At 37.0% G+C, this 14,492-nt stretch overlaps 1 protein-coding gene across 1 annotated transcript in view; it reads right to left on the reverse strand.

The window, feature by feature from the left end:
* Positions 1-14,492, reverse strand: part of LOC128224180 (nuclear pore complex protein Nup214-like) — a 43,187-nt gene that overhangs the window by 17,238 nt on the left and 11,457 nt on the right. Inside the window, exons 8-20 of the mRNA XM_052933927.1 lie at positions 14,076-14,269; positions 13,371-13,523; positions 11,554-12,321; positions 10,107-10,196; positions 8,825-8,974; positions 8,266-8,498; positions 7,640-7,789; positions 5,921-6,100; positions 5,716-5,795; positions 4,454-4,621; positions 3,898-4,106; positions 2,525-2,689; positions 1,292-1,353 (exon numbers count right to left, since the gene is read on the reverse strand). Coding sequence (XP_052789887.1) covers positions 1,292-1,353; positions 2,525-2,689; positions 3,898-4,106; positions 4,454-4,621; positions 5,716-5,795; positions 5,921-6,100; positions 7,640-7,789; positions 8,266-8,498; positions 8,825-8,974; positions 10,107-10,196; positions 11,554-12,321; positions 13,371-13,523; positions 14,076-14,269 — 2,602 coding nt within the window. The remainder of the gene's footprint in view (positions 1-1,291; positions 1,354-2,524; positions 2,690-3,897; positions 4,107-4,453; positions 4,622-5,715; positions 5,796-5,920; positions 6,101-7,639; positions 7,790-8,265; positions 8,499-8,824; positions 8,975-10,106; positions 10,197-11,553; positions 12,322-13,370; positions 13,524-14,075; positions 14,270-14,492) is intronic.

Below are 14,492 nucleotides of genomic sequence, written 5' to 3' on the forward strand. Positions count from 1 at the left end.
CACTCCTTGTTACAAACTTGCTCCTAGACCTGTACAAACTTGCTCCTTAATACAAACTCACTCCTTGTTACAAACTTGCTCCTAGACCTGTACAAACTTGGCCCTTAATACAAATTCACTATTTGTTACAAACTTGCTCCTAGACCTGTACAAACTTGCTCCTTAATACAAACTCACTCTTTGTTACAAAGTTGCTCTTTAATACAAACTCACTCTTTGTTACAAACTTGCTCCTTACTACAAACTCACTCCTTGTTACAAACTTGCTCCTAGACCTGTACAAACTTGCTCCTTACTACAAACTTGCTCCTTACTACAAACTCACTCCTTGTTACAAACTTGCTCCTAGACCTGTACAAAATCACTCTTTGTTACAAACTTGCTCCTAACTACAAACTCACTCCTTGTTACAAACTTGCTCCTAGAGCTGTACAAACTCACTCCTTGTTACAAACTTGCTCCAAGACCTGTACAAACTTGCTCCTTACTACAAACTCACTCCTTGTTACAAACTTGCTCCTAGACCTGTACGAACTTGCTCCTTAATACAAATTCACTCTTTGTTACAAACTTGCTCCTAGACCTGTATAAACTCACTCCTTGTTACAAACTTGCTCCTAGACCTGTACAAACTCACTCCTTGTTACAAACTTGCTCCTAGACCTGTACAAACTTGCTCCTTAATACAAACTCACTCCTTGTTACAAACTTGCTCCTACCTGTACAAACTCACTCCTTGTTACAAACTCACTCCTTGTTACAAACTTGTTCCTAGACCTGTACAAACTTGCTCCTAGACCTGTACAAATTCGCTTCTTAATACAAACTAACTTCAAGGTATTAACACCCTCCTTTCTCCTAAGAACAAATTTGCTCCTAAGTACAAACTCGCTCCTAGATATCATGATGAAATGGCCTCCAAATCAGCCAGTTCTCAGATACAGAATTTAAATAAATTGCACATTTTAGCATGCACTTCAATGTTCGTGTGATGTAGATGCAATCCAAAAACCATCATTTTTATTGTAGTAATTTAAAGGTGAATTATACTGGCTGAGTGTCACTTTGGTAACTTTTTAATGTGCTTCATCATTATTTTTTTTAACTAGGAAAAAAATATTTCATGAAAAACCGGCGTGAACAATTCACACTCATGCCCAGCTTCCGAGACTCTAGAGATTTAGGATTTAAGGCTGGGATTTAGGTACTGACAGATTTTGGTAGTCCACCTGAACACAGGTAAACATCAATAAATTGGAAATCAAGACAGATCAGCAAACTGGTTAAGTACCTTTGGTGGCTTTTTCTCTGCCATAACTCCAGGATTCCTTTCTCCAATCTTTGCAAAATTTCCTGAAAAAAAAAGCAATTTCACACACAATCATAATCTTACAAGGGGTGTTTAATAAATATGTGTTAAAGTACTCACATTGCTTCCAACATATATATGAAACGTATGGAAACTATTTATATTGATGCAAATGAAACTTAGTCATAGGTTGGTTTATAACTTGAAGGCAGTTTCTATGGCAATGTCATTTTAAGTTATCCAACCCTAATTGCCATTTTTTCCTTATGTTTTGAATATATTGTAAAGGTTTCAGTTTTATATATGTTTGAAGAAATATGAGATGTCACAGTATTAATGCATACCCAGAAATGCTGCCTGAACACAGGAATGGCAATTGAAAAAAGGCCATAACTCTGAGGTAATTATACACTGCATTTCCACTTATCACCAATCATAGTATGTTGTTTCATTAAAATCCATTGAGTAATATAAAATATACACTGCTGACAAGAAAAAGAAACAATGGGCAGTAACTAAGTAATTAAGTAAAGTAACTAAGTAATAATAGAGTTATGGTTCTTCTTGTACACTGCACTTCCTCTTATTGAGCTTGACCATAGTATAAAGTTTAAATTAAATTTCATCGGTAGTTTTCAAATAATGATCCAAACAAAGAAAATGACAGAGGGCAGTAAATCTATAATAAGGTAAAATAGAGTTATGGTTCTTGTACATTGCACTTCCTCTCATTGTGCTTTTACCATCATATGAAGTTCAATTAAATTCCAGTATTTTTTAAGTTATATTCTGGACAAGGAAAATTGTAACAGACTTACCGGCGGACTACGGAGTGACTCAATTATACTCCCTTTAAAATTTGTTTGTGGGAGGTATAATAACTTCATAAGCACACCTTTCTGCATATTCTTTTGAGTTTTAACTACCCTTATACTTTATAATGAAATGTTTTTTAAGACAACAACTACATTTTTATATTTACCAACTGTGAAGGGCATCTATAAATCATTCTTATATAATTTTAAGGACTTAAACATGAGTAAAATATGACTGTATTATTTAACAAAAACAAAACAATTGAGTGCACTAATTTTCTAAGCTTTACACTGTCAGATTATTTATTGAAACCGGATAATCATTGCAATGAAATAACAATAAAAACTTTTTATAATGAGTGTACGTTTATAACCAGATAAGAAATTCAAAACTCCTAACCTGCTTTATCAGTTTGTGACATCCCAGTGAATGCCTGACCCCCCCTCAGGCGGGCAGTCATGGCCGGAGCCCCAGCCTCGCCCCGAGGTCTGCTTGCCCCACCTCGAGACATGCTGTCTGTACAGGCAATCTGGGAGTCGGAGATGGTTAGTACTGATAGGTTCCCTAGAAATGAAGAGCAAGTTGTTGCGATTCATTACTTAAATATAAAACAAACAAGAGCATCCTGATGCCAATATGCATCTGCATTTTTCTGCATTTATCATGAGACATTGCAGTGGGTATAAGTTTAAACACAGTTAATCTGAAATCATCAAGACCCAGATAAAAAATCCGAAATAACGATATTAACAATTTTTAGAAAATGACAGCATTCGCAAATGATAGATGAAAAATATTAAGTTGTGAAGATTGCAATGTCGGTTACACGTTAACAACATGTTACATTCGGAGTGAGCTATCATTCAGTATACAGATTTGTTGAATACGGTAATTGTTTAACAAATGTTATGTCATGGAAGTTTTTCAAATTGTTGCGTCTCGTAGCATCCTTCCGGGTTGGTTACCGGGCCCTTCTCCTGAATGTTTGGTAGCGGGTCGAGTGAGAAATGTGGCGATCAAATTTGATGAGACATTTTTAAATGATATTCAGGTTGTGTTAACCAGCAATTACTTACACACTATATCACCCAAATGAATCGCTCATTTTCTGACATCGATCTTTGTAACATACGCGTGCTCAATGTCATTCTTTAACAAGCGCTAATTGTGCTCCATTATCACCTCAAGCTGATGCCATGGTGTGAAAAACTATGAGATGATCAAGTTCGAAATAAGGATTGATAAATAGATGTGAAATACTAAATCAGGACAGTAATTTTCATTTCAAAATAGCGATTTTTTCGGAATACCGATTTCAGATTAATGATTTAGTTAATCAAATTTAGTTAAACAAAGAAGAAATAAAATCAGGATCGAAAAATAATTTTGAAATAGCGATCATTTCGGATAAATAGTGTTCGGACTAGCAGTGTTTAAATGTATAAGCATAAGACTGCAACCACTGTACTCGTAAAATAGTTTATGGGCTTGGAATTTTTTTGAGTTTGAGCTTGTTTATCAAAAAGTCTAATTTTGATGACTGAGTAAGAAGAAAAATATCTGTGATAGTTAACAGGTGTATCACGTTCCATATCAAATATGTTAAATGGATTTCAGTTATCAATGACACGGTACCAACTTAAATTCTAAAGTTCACTAAATTTAGTGTTTAATTCAAGGACTAAGCAACACTTACACACATACATTTCGAAGGCCTTATATCTGTATCCTATACCATGTATATATATATATCAAAGAAACCTTATAGATACCAGGTCTGGTTGAGTGTACAGTGGGTACATGACTACGAGCCATCAAATGTTCCCGAAGCCTTTCAACTCTCCCAGCAAGCACCTTCCTCCCATCCAATCCTATAGAACTCGATGCTTTTGTCTGTTCCAGCACTGAAGTGTTACTTGAAGTACTCTTCACAGGGCTTCCAGTTAGCAGAGAGTCAGCCAGGCTAGAGAGCTCACTTGTACTGCAAGAGTAGAAATGAGAATGTATCATTTATATCATAAAAAAATAATATCTTTGAAAACTATAGTAAATGCACACTGACTTTGGTTGTAACATAAAAAAAACCCATAATACATTGGAATTATACAGCTGAAAATTTACCTTGTCAACTTTTGGGAAAAGAATTAGAATATTTTAAGATGATTTGTGAATATGGGCACGCTAATAACTATTTGTTGATGGCGTTTGAAAGGGGTGATACAAAGTGCCGTCTGCCTGCCCAGTTAATGCTTTTTTAAGGTTTTCCAATGTTTATAAATTAATCAACATTTTCATACTGATAACTTTCTTTAAGGCTTCAACACTCACTCTTGATTGGTGGTATTGGCCGCGTTACTCCACAATGCTGTCTGGTTGTACAGTTTGAGCTGTTTAAGTCTCTTCTCTACCTCGCCCAGTCTTGTACGCTGGACGTTTATCAGGTTACTGTTGCTCTTCACCACACGATACAGCATGTCACTGGCGGGTGCCCCACGCCTGTTGGTGGATAAGATGGTTAAACAAAAAAGGGCATAACTAAGCGTAATTCAGCAAGCCAAGGCGTACTAGTAAAGTCTGGTTTCCCAAAAATGGCATGTACTTAAATATAAAAACCAGGAATAAAAATTGAAGATTATACGGATGTATATCCATGAAACTTTAACCTGGTTAATTTAACTGGGTATTGGATAAATAGTGGCACACATACAGTACGAGTGCTGCTATATATAAAAAATCTGGTTACATTAATACTTGTTGTAATTACACTGAAAATTCTTTCATAACTGCATTCTTCATAATACCTTAAAATGTCATCACCTCACTTTAGAATAGGAGTGTGCAATTCAAAATGCACACGACTGACAGGATTTGTTTTTATAATTATTTACAGAGGCAAGCGCTAAATGCTTCATTATCACCTCAAATGGATATCGCTGTATGATGTGTGAAAACTACGACTGATAAATAGGTGTGAAAAAACTGAATCAGGACCTTAATTTTGACCTCGAAATAGCGATGATTTTGAAAATGATTTCAGATTATTGATGAAAAATTTCATTAAACAATGAAGAATAAAAAAAGGACTGAAAAATAAATTCGAAAAAGTAATAGTTTCGGATAAACAGTGTTAGGATTTACAGTGTTTAAATGTAATTAACAATAAAACCAAAAAGCCAAAGGATATTTGGATCATTATATCAATGATTATAATTATCGTACGATATATTTTTCGTATTCGTATTTCTTGGTTGTAATGATAAACATTTTAAAACAAAAGCTTGACTGAAAGTATTATTTCAGGCTTGTTTAGACATAAAAGTTTAATTATTTATTAAATTTCTGACAACTCGCTTTGCATTCAATTGAAAATCGTGATCTTCCGGCTTTTTTGTAGTACGCTCCTAAATAAGATTAGCCAATTATCTTCTAGTTCAAAAAATGTTTAAATGTATATATGAAATGGTTGTTCCCATATTGGTACCTTTACATTTGGATTTGACACTCAGCCAGGCTGGAGTTTTGTCCATGCCACATACACCGCAGTATGATATGTTAGTATGTTAGATATTTAAGATATAATCAGTGTTCACCTGTTCTTTTTGCTGTTTTGGTATTCTTCCCACTGTGTGTCCAGTATCAGGTCAACATCCTGCACTCCTTGGTCCAGCAGCTGGAATATTTAACACTTGTGATTATATGGTTGTAATTGTAAAGACTTTAATTTTCTCTTGATCTGTTACCAATATTTTAGACATGTTTACATTGCTTCTGACAATTAGCCCTTCAGCCACTTGCCTGATACTGAAGTTGCAGATGTTTGAGTTTCTCTGCACTGCCCGGGTCGAGAGCACAAGTCTTCAGAAGGTGAAGGTACTTGGGGTCAGAGTTGAGCTGTTGTCGACGGCGACAATCCTCTGTCTGGGAGAACAGGTCTAGACACAGAGCGCGCTGCTCTTGGACTTCTTTACTCTGATCCTGTTGGGATGAGGGAAGAACATGACTTTATACTAGGGATGGCAACGAGTACCCGAGTACTCGAGTACTCAATCGAACGTCCGAGTACTCGAGTACCAAATCACTACTCGAGTACTCGGAAAAAAAATAAAAAAATCTATAAAAATCACCAAATACACGATTTACAGACAAAATATCAGATCTAGTTAGTTGCCAAGAGGACAATTAACGGTCCCTCTAATCCCCGCTGTGTACACAATTAACCTCAATCAATTAGTTGAGAGTTGTTGTGATAGTTGCAAACTGTCAACAAAGGACCCCTATTTCAAATTAGCACTGATGTCAATTAGCGAAGTTTTGATAGCAGTACTTTCACCTACACAATTCTATTGCATACCAATTAGAGACCTTTCATCAAACAATGGACGCTAACGAGCAAGTATCGACCGTTACGAAAATTTATTGATTTCTTAACGGGCGTATTTTAACTATTTTTGCAATGATTATCACAATTGATTGGTTGATATTTTAAATCAAGAATTATGAATATTAATGAGGTCAACAACAATTACACAGTACAAAAAACTATCATTTAAAAATTAAATTATAGAGTGAACAACTGAACTTCGTATTGAATTTCGTTCACTATTTTTATGTATGCTTTTAATTTTTGTTCATTGCAATTCTGATTGTTGTTCATTTCTGCAGTGCATACTTGTATAAAATGAAACGAATAAGACAAATTAAAAGCCTGAAACAACATTTGTTTTCTTTTTATATCATTTTTTGTTGAAATACGTAATGAAAGTTTACTTTAAAGGTGAAAATGACCAATAATACGACCAACGCACAATATACGTCATTAACGATACATGTATACACAATCTTGTCTTTGCGAACACATATTCAATTTTTCCGAGTAATCGAGTACCCGAGTACTCGATCGAACGATCGTCCGAGTACTCGAGTATTAATTTTACTACTCGTTGCCATCCCTACTTTATACATTGAAAAAACATGTTGTTTATAATCTAAACTAAAAACACTAAACTTAGAAAATACTTTTACTTTCCAACAATGGGAAAATATTACTACAATATTACACAACTCTCTGTATAAAGTTTTCTCTTAGAAAATGCAATTGCATCAGCTCTACTGACTTGAAACAAGAATAACAATCAATAGGTTACTGAGCAGATGAACACTGATATGCATACATCAAGTACCATCTTATACCAGATTAAAATTGCTTGTATAAATCATATATTTTTGTTTACATGAAACAGAAGTTCAATTTATCAAGGTTGGATACATGTAAAGTAATTCACCAAATCTGTTAGAATATGATATGAAATATGAGTGCTTACTTTATACTTATCTCACACAGATCCACCCACAAGCCCTCAACAAATGGGCACAACTGTCTGCATTAATTTTGATAGTAGTTCATAATATTCTCCCGATTCGAATATCAAGCACCAATCTCATGCAAGAAATGAAGTATCAAACACATGAAAGTATTAGTTCAATTATTTAAACTTAAATAATGGAAGCATTAACCTGTACAATGGTCTTAATTTCGTGTGAGTAAGTCTCCATCTCGAGTGTTCCCTGGCGTATAAGTGCCATTTCTTCCCGACTGCCTATGCAAAAGTCCACTGACCGCGCTCTGGATCTCAATTCTGACAGCTCTTGCTCAAAGTGCTGAATCTGTGGGGCCAATAAACAGTTGTATTTTTCCAAGAATATTACCGGTATATATTATTTGATATTGTAAACATTTAATCATGATTTTGCTGACATTCATTGGATGTGAATTATCTACCCCAATATAGAGTGAAATCAGCAACATATATTGGAACTTTCATTAATGACTAGAGGTTAGAAATGACCACATGTTGTGTATATAAACCTCAGAAATTAACATTGGCAGATTGCACAAATATGTGTTCATCAAATGACAACTGAAAATTCAGGGTTGCATCTTAAAGTACAATTGATATAATGTGGCCACAATATTAAAGGTATGCGTCCACACTAATACATGTATAATGTAGCCACACTATGACCAGTATAATGTAGTCAGACAATTACAGATATAATGTAGCCACACTATCACAGGTATAATGTAGCCACACAATTACAAGTATAATGTAGCCACACTATAACAGGTACAAGTCAAGTACCTCATCCAGAATGCTAGTTGAAAACTGTTGATCCACTGTATCTGTTGTCTGCCGCCCAAGGCCCGTTGAGCTCTCTCCAGTAGAGTCATCAACTGCCACCACCCCTAGTCCTTGTGCTGCCCCTATCCTTGGGTAGCTAGGTGGGGGTGGGGCATACTCGGGCGAGGCTGGGCGGGCTACTGGGTAGGCAGGGGGTGGGGGTTGTCTTGGGGATTGGGGCACACCTGCAGGAGCTAAAAGGAATCAAGATAACAATAGTGTGAAGTCAGTTTTAAGACAGACCAACATGGGTGAACGATTCGTGTTATGCATAGAATATTATCAATATACACATTTTTCATAATATATATAATCACTGTAAACTACATCCTCAATCTTAAATAAATGTATCAAATGAAGACATGACCATTTTGAATATATGCTACATCTCACATAGAAAAATACGGATCATTACAACATATTAAGAATTTGGCATAAGGTAATGTCCTTGGGATTTTCATAACATTGTAGGTCCCAAAACTCAAAAAGGCCCATCTACATGTAAAAATGAAAATCCTACCTGTCTGCTGAGGCAGGCCACTTAAGCCCTCACTTTGGCTGCCTGTTTTGGGCAATGTTGCTGACAATGGGGCAGCTGCTGGTATGGAACTGGTTTTACCCACACCAGTTGAGCTCTGCCCTAGTATGCCAAACCCTGGGGCACTTGTACCTATGATAAGAAAAAACAACATATTTTGGCTGGCTTTAAAGCATTTTCCAAATATATAACACTGGGCAATGTTTGGCTGGCGATGCAAAAACATAGAAGAAAAAACAGAATGACACTTCTAATTAGACTGGCTTTACAAATCTCAATAATGTTGATTATGACATTAAGAAATAACATTAATATCTGATATTACTGGACCTAAACTTTCCAGAAGCTATTGTACTTCTATGAGAAAACAGGAAGTACACATGATCATCTCCTTTCTCTACTTCCTGTATCTCCTTTCGCTACTTCCTGTAAATATCTCAACAAAAGACTAGTATCAATCTAAAAATAAACCCACGACTCCAACCAGTGACTTGAGCCAGTAGTTGAGGCTTGAAGGCTTGAAGGCTCCTTCAAATACAAACATGGCATGATTCAAGGTTTTTTATGTTTAGGCTTTAAAAAAATGCATACTCCTATAAAGCCTACAAAGGTCATTGCTCAATATCCTTGAGAAAAATCATTCTTAAGCAAAAAATGTTCTTGATGGAGTAAAAACTCAAGGAAAACAATTTAGAGATGTTTGTCAAATGTTATGCTCTCCTGAGCAGCATTTTTGGACAATTGGACAAAATATGCATGGACTGAAATTCAAGCTGATTGGTCATTTCACATTGCATGCCTATGAGGCAGTTTGAAGCTTATTACCAATGTTCATTCAAAGTTTGAGGATAGTAGGTACAGTACTTAATCATGTTGAGATGACTTTTGTTTTCAGATAAACATGTATCCTCCTGGAAGTATGGAATAAGTATGTATCCCGATTGACCTCTAACCTTATGATGTCATAATGAATTAGGGGCATCTACTGGTCACATCTAACCACAACATCAAGTTATAGGTGATGGCATTGTCAAGTTATCTCTCTGACAAGCTATTTGCATTCACGGTCGCTATGACCTTGACCTGATAACCATAAAACCAATCTACTAGTCACACCCAACTTTCCTGTCAAGTTTGAGGTCCATAGGTTCAAGCATTGTCGAGTTATCACACTGAAAAGCTTTGGTCTTACGGCCTACCAACCAAGCAACATGTGCAAATGCAATATACTCACTCTTCTTTGATAACGAGCTCTAAAAGATACCTGTTACTTGAGCTGGTACTGGAGGCTTGAAGGCGAACACTGAGCTGGCTGCCTGACCTGTGGCCAATGCTGGTGTGCTGTTCTTGGCATCTGGGGATTTGAACAAAATAGGTCATTTTTTTTTTCAAGTGATGGAAATAAATAAACAAGAGGGCCAAGATAGTCCTATAATGCTAACCTGATTGGAAATACGGTTCTTAAGTTATTGATCGGACATCATACTGGACTTTCTACTTCCTGGACATCGCAGGTGAAACTATAATCAACCCATTTTTTAAAAGGTCTTATAAAAACATGGAAAAATCATATGTATTAACAAGAGTATTGCCTGCAGGTGCTGAACGCTTGCCTGATTTTATCCTTTTTCGGTTTAATTATTTCATATAGTACATTTGATAGTAAACAGGTTTTCCAAAGTTTTAAAGTGATAGCTTTGATAGTTTGCATGTAAGTGACCCAAGCACAACACTTAAACTAGAGTGTTAACAAGGTTTTTCTATATTTGGGCTCTGTGACCTAGTTTTTGACCCCAGATGACCCATATTCGAATTTGAGCTAGAAATCAATGAGACAACATTTCTGACAATTTTCCAGGATATTTGGGCTGAAAAAGTTATTTCTAGAACGTTAACAAGGTTTTTCCATATTTGGGCTCTGTGACCTAGGTTTTGACCCCAGATGACCCATACTCGAATTTGAGCTAGAAATCAACAAAACAACCTTTCTGTCAAATTTCCAGGATATTTGGGCTTAAAATGTTACCTCTAGAGTGTTAACAAAGTTTTTCCATATTTGGCCTCTGTGACCTAGTTTTTGACCCCAGATGACCCATATTCAAACTTGAGCCAGAAATCAACAAAACAACCTTTATGACAAATTTCCAGGATATTTGGACTGAAAATGTTACCTCTAGAGTGTTAACAAGATTTTTCCATATTTGGGCTCTGTGACCTAGTTTTTAACCCCAGATGACCCATATTCAAACTTGAGCTAGAAATCAACTAAACAACCTATCTGACAAATTTCCAGGATATTTGGACAAAAAAGTAGCCTCTAGAGTGTTAACAAGGTTTTTCCTTTTTTTAGGTCATGTGACCTTGTTTTTCATCCCAGATGACCCATATTCGAACTCGTCCGACCACGTTTTGTGAAAACTGAGGCAAAAATGTAACCACTAGAGTGTTAACTATCTAACTGTAGAAGGTCGACGGATGACAGACGATAGACATTCATCTACAGCTAAGGTGAGCTAAAAGTTATCAAAACAACAAATTCAATTTGATAACAGAAATACTGTTTTTATTTTACTGACATCAATGCTGATCAATCAAACAGTTGTTTGCTGTGTTTTATTGTCAGAAATGCAGTTCCTACAGCAAGAATTGCTATTTCAAGGAAAGACCAAGAATTCATAAAATTGGAAATTGTTTGATAGAAAAACATTCACCTGCAGATGTAGTTTTCACCCCAAGTGCTGAGACATTTCCTTCCCCATTGCCAAAGCTTGATTGTCCTGTAGCAGCAGTCCCTGTCTTTAGGGTAAATGAAGCTCCTGGTCTGTCATAATTTCTCTGTGCAAATGCTCCTGCCCCAACTCCGAATTCTGGCTTGCTTTCTGATTGGTCAGTTTTAGTTGCTGGTGCCCCTGTGCTTTGGGTAAAAGAGAATCCACTATTTGGTGCTCCAAGTGAATCAGCAAAGCCAAGTCCAGCACCAAAAGTTGTCTGGCTGGCTGTAGTTGCAGGTGCCCTCACGTTGCTAGGGGTGACAGAGAATGCAGTATTTGCTCCTGATTTATTGGTAGTGTTGCTACCTGCGGTCAGCAGACTAGATAGACTACTTTGTCCACTGCTACTTGTGCTATTAACACCAAAACTGGATTGTGTACTGCCTCCAAAACTAAATGGTGACTGCCCCCCAGCCCCAAATGCTGGTTTGGTACTGGATCCAGTTGTAGACTGGGCACCAATTCCAAATGGTGACTGTGTCCCAGTTCCAAACGGTGACTGGGTACCAGTTCCAAAAGAAGGCAGGGTACCAGTCCCAGATGACTGGAGCCCAGCTCCAAAACTTGATTTGGAGCCAAATGTAGACTGGGTACCAAATAAACTTCCCTGATTCCCTATGCTTTGAGCTGCAGGGGAGGCTGTAGTCTGGCCCCCAAACAGGCCTGTACCATCTGCTGCTGGCTTTGAAGTGGGCTGTACTGTGGTACCTAGGACGAAATCCAAAACATTATGGACAATTTGATGGTGTTTTTTTTTCAGACTTAGATTTAGATAGACACATGCCTAAAATGGACTATCAACTTATTTACCAACTTATTATTAAAAAAAGCCCTTGTCTTCCCCATTGTGTGGTCATAGCTGAAAAATAATCAATGATGGGCATGAAATCTGTACCTTTGAAATTTAGCCTTTGTATTTAATAGTGAAAATCTACTGCATAATCAGTGATCCTCTGAATATTAAGATTTTAATGTGATAAATGAATGAAGGAAGTACCATTTTGTTTAATTTAATCTGGAGCCTACAATCATCACAGATGATTTTGTGGAATGCTGATGACAGCATATGTCATGCCACGTGAACTTAATGTATTGGAATCACACCAGATTCTTTGCAGTTCACAATTTTTACATACCAAGTATGAAGTTCCTGGGTGCAAGCAGAAAACATTTTTCAGCTTCAGCTTGATGCCACCTTGACCTTTGACTTACTTATTTCAAATTCAACAGGGGTCATTTGTTAGTCATGACCAAGTCACATACCAAGTTTGAAGTTTGTGGACTCAAAGGATCTTCAGTTATTGAGCGGAAACTGTTTTTTTACCTCAAAGTCACCACAACCTTTACTCTTGATCTGAAAACCAAATAGGGGTCATCTACCAGGCATGACCAACCTGCATACTAAGTATAAAATTCCTGGGTGCAAGCGTTCTAGAGTGATTGAGCAGAAACAAAGTGTGACATACAGAAGGACTGATGGACAGTGCGTTAACAATACCGGTATGTCTACCCATGAATGGGGAAGACATAATCACTTGTTTAATTCTGAAGACTCATTATTTTGGAGATGTTATTTACAAAATCAGGTTAAATTTAATATATAACTTTTTCCTTGTGTGCCAACTATAATAACACAATAGACCTGTAATAACACAAATAATAAAGTGAATTTAGCAGATTGAAATACAACTGGTTTACACTTTGTGCAGTATGACTGGGTCAACTGATTCATGTAATAGAAATGGAGTTAATCTTACCAGGTTTTCGAAGCCCCTCCAAGGGTAGAGCCTGAGGGGAAACAGTTATTTCAGGAGTAGACTGGTGCATGTACATCATGTAATAGGGGATCACAAGGCCTTCAGTGGATAACACTAGCACTATTGGAGATGCCGGATGAAACTTCTCATCACCTGTAAAGGAAGGAAAATTATATTGATGGTAATGGGCGGAGCTGACAGGTGCGAGTACATCAAGTCATACTGGATCACTAGGCAGTCTGTTGTTAACACAAGCACATGTCAGTGGGGTCATAATAAAACATTTTTACTGGGCGTTATGGTTGGAGGGAATGTGTGCACATACATAAAAGCAGCAGACCTCTAGTCTGCCGGTGGATATCAGATCTTACTATCGAGGACACTGTTAAACTAACACTGGCCATGGGAGAACAAATCTTTTGTGTACTATGAGCATAAAATACAAGAGGAGGAATTTGTTTTCCTAGAATAAAAAGATACCGCAGCATTTGAGCATAAAATGAGTGCTTTTAAACATTAATTACATAGAGAAGATATACAATGAAGTATGTGGACATACCTGCTCAACTTCACATGTACATGTAAGTTTTGCCTACTGAAATGACTGTAGTGAAATACATCTGCCATGGTGGTTCATGTAACTACATTATCAGACTATAATCTTTTATTTTGGGTGATAATCAAACATCATATTAGAAGCCCTACCCATAGCTATTCTCTCTTGCAAAGAAAAGTCCACAGTGATGCCCATAGGATAGGTATCCCCATAGTTGTCTGTGAGGGGGCACTCCGCCCGGGCAGAGTCCTCCAGGCACCATCGTTCCAAAGACGTGCCATCCAGGTGGCGCCCCACCACACCCACCTCAGAAGCATTGTTGGACGCTGCCAGTACCATCTCCCTGTAAACAAAGGAACATATATTCATACATTTGAGAAATCTATGCATGCCTTTCACATGGACAAGAAAATAGACCACAGTTAACCGATTTTTAAACTGATTTGGTCAAGGGGCATTCCTGAAAAAACACTCACCAAATTGATGAAACTTGCTACACATGTGTACATATTGCCATTGCGAACAAGTCTACTAAGTTTCGTGTCAATATCCCTCACAGTTTTAAA

The sequence above is a fragment of the Mya arenaria genome, chromosome 17 (genome assembly GCF_026914265.1).
Source record: "Mya arenaria isolate MELC-2E11 chromosome 17, ASM2691426v1".
Taxonomy (NCBI): Eukaryota; Metazoa; Mollusca; class Bivalvia; order Myida; family Myidae; genus Mya; species Mya arenaria.